Below are 2,597 nucleotides of genomic sequence, written 5' to 3'. Positions count from 1 at the left end.
AGATATTGTGTTTGAAATGATATCTAGAAAGGGATGAATATTGACTTTTGTGGTCAAACAAATCATTTTCAGTGTCCAATTCGGTTGGCAATTTCGAATGATTGAAATGCAAGGTAAGTAACTTGGCGAGCAAGGCACAAGTTATATATGAATCCTAATACTTCCTAATACATGTTAGTTTAGGTTGTTAGGTTTATTTTAGTTAACTTACCTATTGCTTAGGAACCCTAGTTAGACTAAAACATGTCTAGGTTTGGTCTATATAAACCGTGTAGGGTTTCATTATTGTAATTGAGTTTTGAGTGAGTTTCTCAATAAAGGTGTTGGGTGTTTAGCCAAATACGTGTTCTATTCATTGATACCTGGTACCAATTCTCTTTAATGTGTATCAGAGCCAAGATTATCAAATATAATTATCGATCAACGTCACCGAGTCGATAATTAAGCAGGGAGCCATCGATCAAATATCAATTTTGAATTAATAAAGTCATCGTTGAAACTCAAGAATTCTATTCAGCCGTGAACAAAGGGCTGGATATCAACAATCAAGAAAACGAAACCGTCGTCTAAGCCGTCGCCGAAAGAAGAACCTGCCGCCCCTGTGAGTGTCATTCACAAACGCCGCTGTCTTTGTAGGCTATTGAGACCGAGTCGATCAAGAAATTGAGATCGCTATCGGTTATGATTAAAAGGCTTTGTCCAAACAAACCAGCTGTGATTTAAGGGCTGGTACGTTTGACAAGACCTGTGACGATACCGGAGCAGAAAAGTTTTAGCCGAGCAAGGGATGGACATCGAAACCCAATCATCACCAGTGACCTACAAACGAACCCGACGAAGGTCAACGATGAGTGATCAAGCACCAAAAGAAACGAGTACGAACTCGACATCGTTTCAATGCCCGATGTTAACGTCCACGAATTACACGATCTGGGCAATGCGTATGAAGGTAATGCTTAAAATTCATGGAGTTTGGGAAGCGGTTGAAAAGGGTACCACCGATTTGAAGTTAGACAATATTGCAACCGCGGTTTTGTTTCAGTCAATACCCGAAGATCAAATCTTGCAAATCGGTGATTTGAATACGGCTAAGGAGATGTGGGAAGCGATCAAGTCCCGAAATCTCGGAGCCGAACGGGCAAAGGAAGCGAAACTTCAAACGTTGATTGAAGAGTTCGATGTTATGAGAATGAAGGACTTGGACACAATTAACAACTATGCCGCCAAGCTAACGAGAATAAAGACAAAAGCAATCTCGCTTGGTGAACCGATTGAAGAAAAACGCCTTGTCAAGAAGTTCTTTACTAGTTTGCAAAGACGGTTCATCCACATTGTTGCTTCACTCGAACAAGTATTGGATCTCAAAACTATTGGTTTTGAAGATGTTGTGGGTCGGTTGAAGACATACGAAGAAAGAACCCGAGATGATGATGAACCCGACAATCAAAGTAAGTTGATGTTTCATAATTCCGAGTCCTATACTGATCGAAACAATGGTGAATCTAGCAGGGGTCGAAGTCGAGGATCCTATGCATCCAGGGACACGAACGTGGTCGCGAAATCGGAAGACGAGAGCCATCAAAAGCTAGGGTTGATCGGTATCTTGGCGATCAAAACGAAAAGGGAAAACGAGACCTTTCAAAAATTAAATGCTACTGGTGTAAGGAGTTCGGGCACTTTGTTTCTAAGTTTCCAGAAAGATTCAAAAAAGAAGCAAATATGGTGACAACAAACGAGGACGATCCGGAAGTAGACGGTACGCTTTTTATGATGAATTGCATTCAAGAGACCGTCTACCTCAACGAAGGAAAAGTTTTGCCAAAAAAATTCAAAGTCGATTCGAGTGATAAAGACGCTTGGTACCTCGATAATGGCGCGAGTAACCACATGACCGGGAACCGAGACTATTTTTCTGAACTCAATGATCGCATTACTGGAAGAGTTGAAGTTTGGAGATGGATTGTGTGTCGTGATTAAAGGAAAAGGATCCATTCTATTAGAAGGAAAGACCGGTGAACAAAAACTCCTAACCGACATCTACTATATCCCATATTTGCAAAATAATATTTTTAGTCTCCGGCAAGCAACCGAATCCGGGTGTGATGTTCGGATGAAGGATGATTACTTAACGATGCATGACAAAACTGGAGCATTGTTAATGAAAGTAACAAGAAAGAAGAGCCGACTTTACAAGATAAATTTGAAAGTAGGAAGTCCAGTTTGCCTACAATCAAAAGTAAACGAAGGCGTGATCGAGAGGCGAAACCGAACTCTCATGGAGATGACCCGAGGCATCTGGAAGGCAATGAAAGTTCCGAATTATTTATGGGGCGAGGCGGTTCGACACTCGACGTATTTGATCAACCGCTCTCCTACACGAACCTTGGTAGAAAAACCCCATACGAGATGTTCAAGAAAATGAAACCGAACCTTGAACATCTTTGTGTATTCGGGTGTGTTGCTTATGCTAAAATTGAAGCTAACCACTTGAAAAAATTAGATGATATATCGAGGCGTCTCGTTCACCTCGGAACCGAGCCGGGTAGCAAGGCGTACAGGTTGTATGACCCCCGAAACTGGAAACTTATCGTGAGTCG

General features: G+C 41.6%; 1 protein-coding gene across 1 annotated transcript; it reads left to right on the top strand.

Moving 5' to 3' along the window:
• The first annotated feature begins 847 nt into the window (after positions 1-847).
• LOC143620460 (uncharacterized) lies at positions 848-1,977 on the top strand. The gene is made up of 2 exons (XM_077092156.1): positions 848-1,598; positions 1,697-1,977. Exons 1-2 carry the CDS (start codon positions 848-850, stop codon positions 1,975-1,977), a joined length of 1,032 nt encoding a protein of 343 aa, XP_076948271.1.
• The last annotated feature ends 620 nt before the right edge of the window (positions 1,978-2,597 follow it).

This window comes from Bidens hawaiensis, unplaced genomic scaffold (assembly GCF_021521415.1).
Source record: "Bidens hawaiensis isolate Kalapana, Puna unplaced genomic scaffold, B.hawaiensis_p1.1 tig00002572_1, whole genome shotgun sequence".
Lineage (NCBI taxonomy): Eukaryota > Viridiplantae > Streptophyta > Magnoliopsida > Asterales > Asteraceae > Bidens > Bidens hawaiensis.
This window is presented reverse-complemented; position numbering and strand designations above follow the sequence as displayed.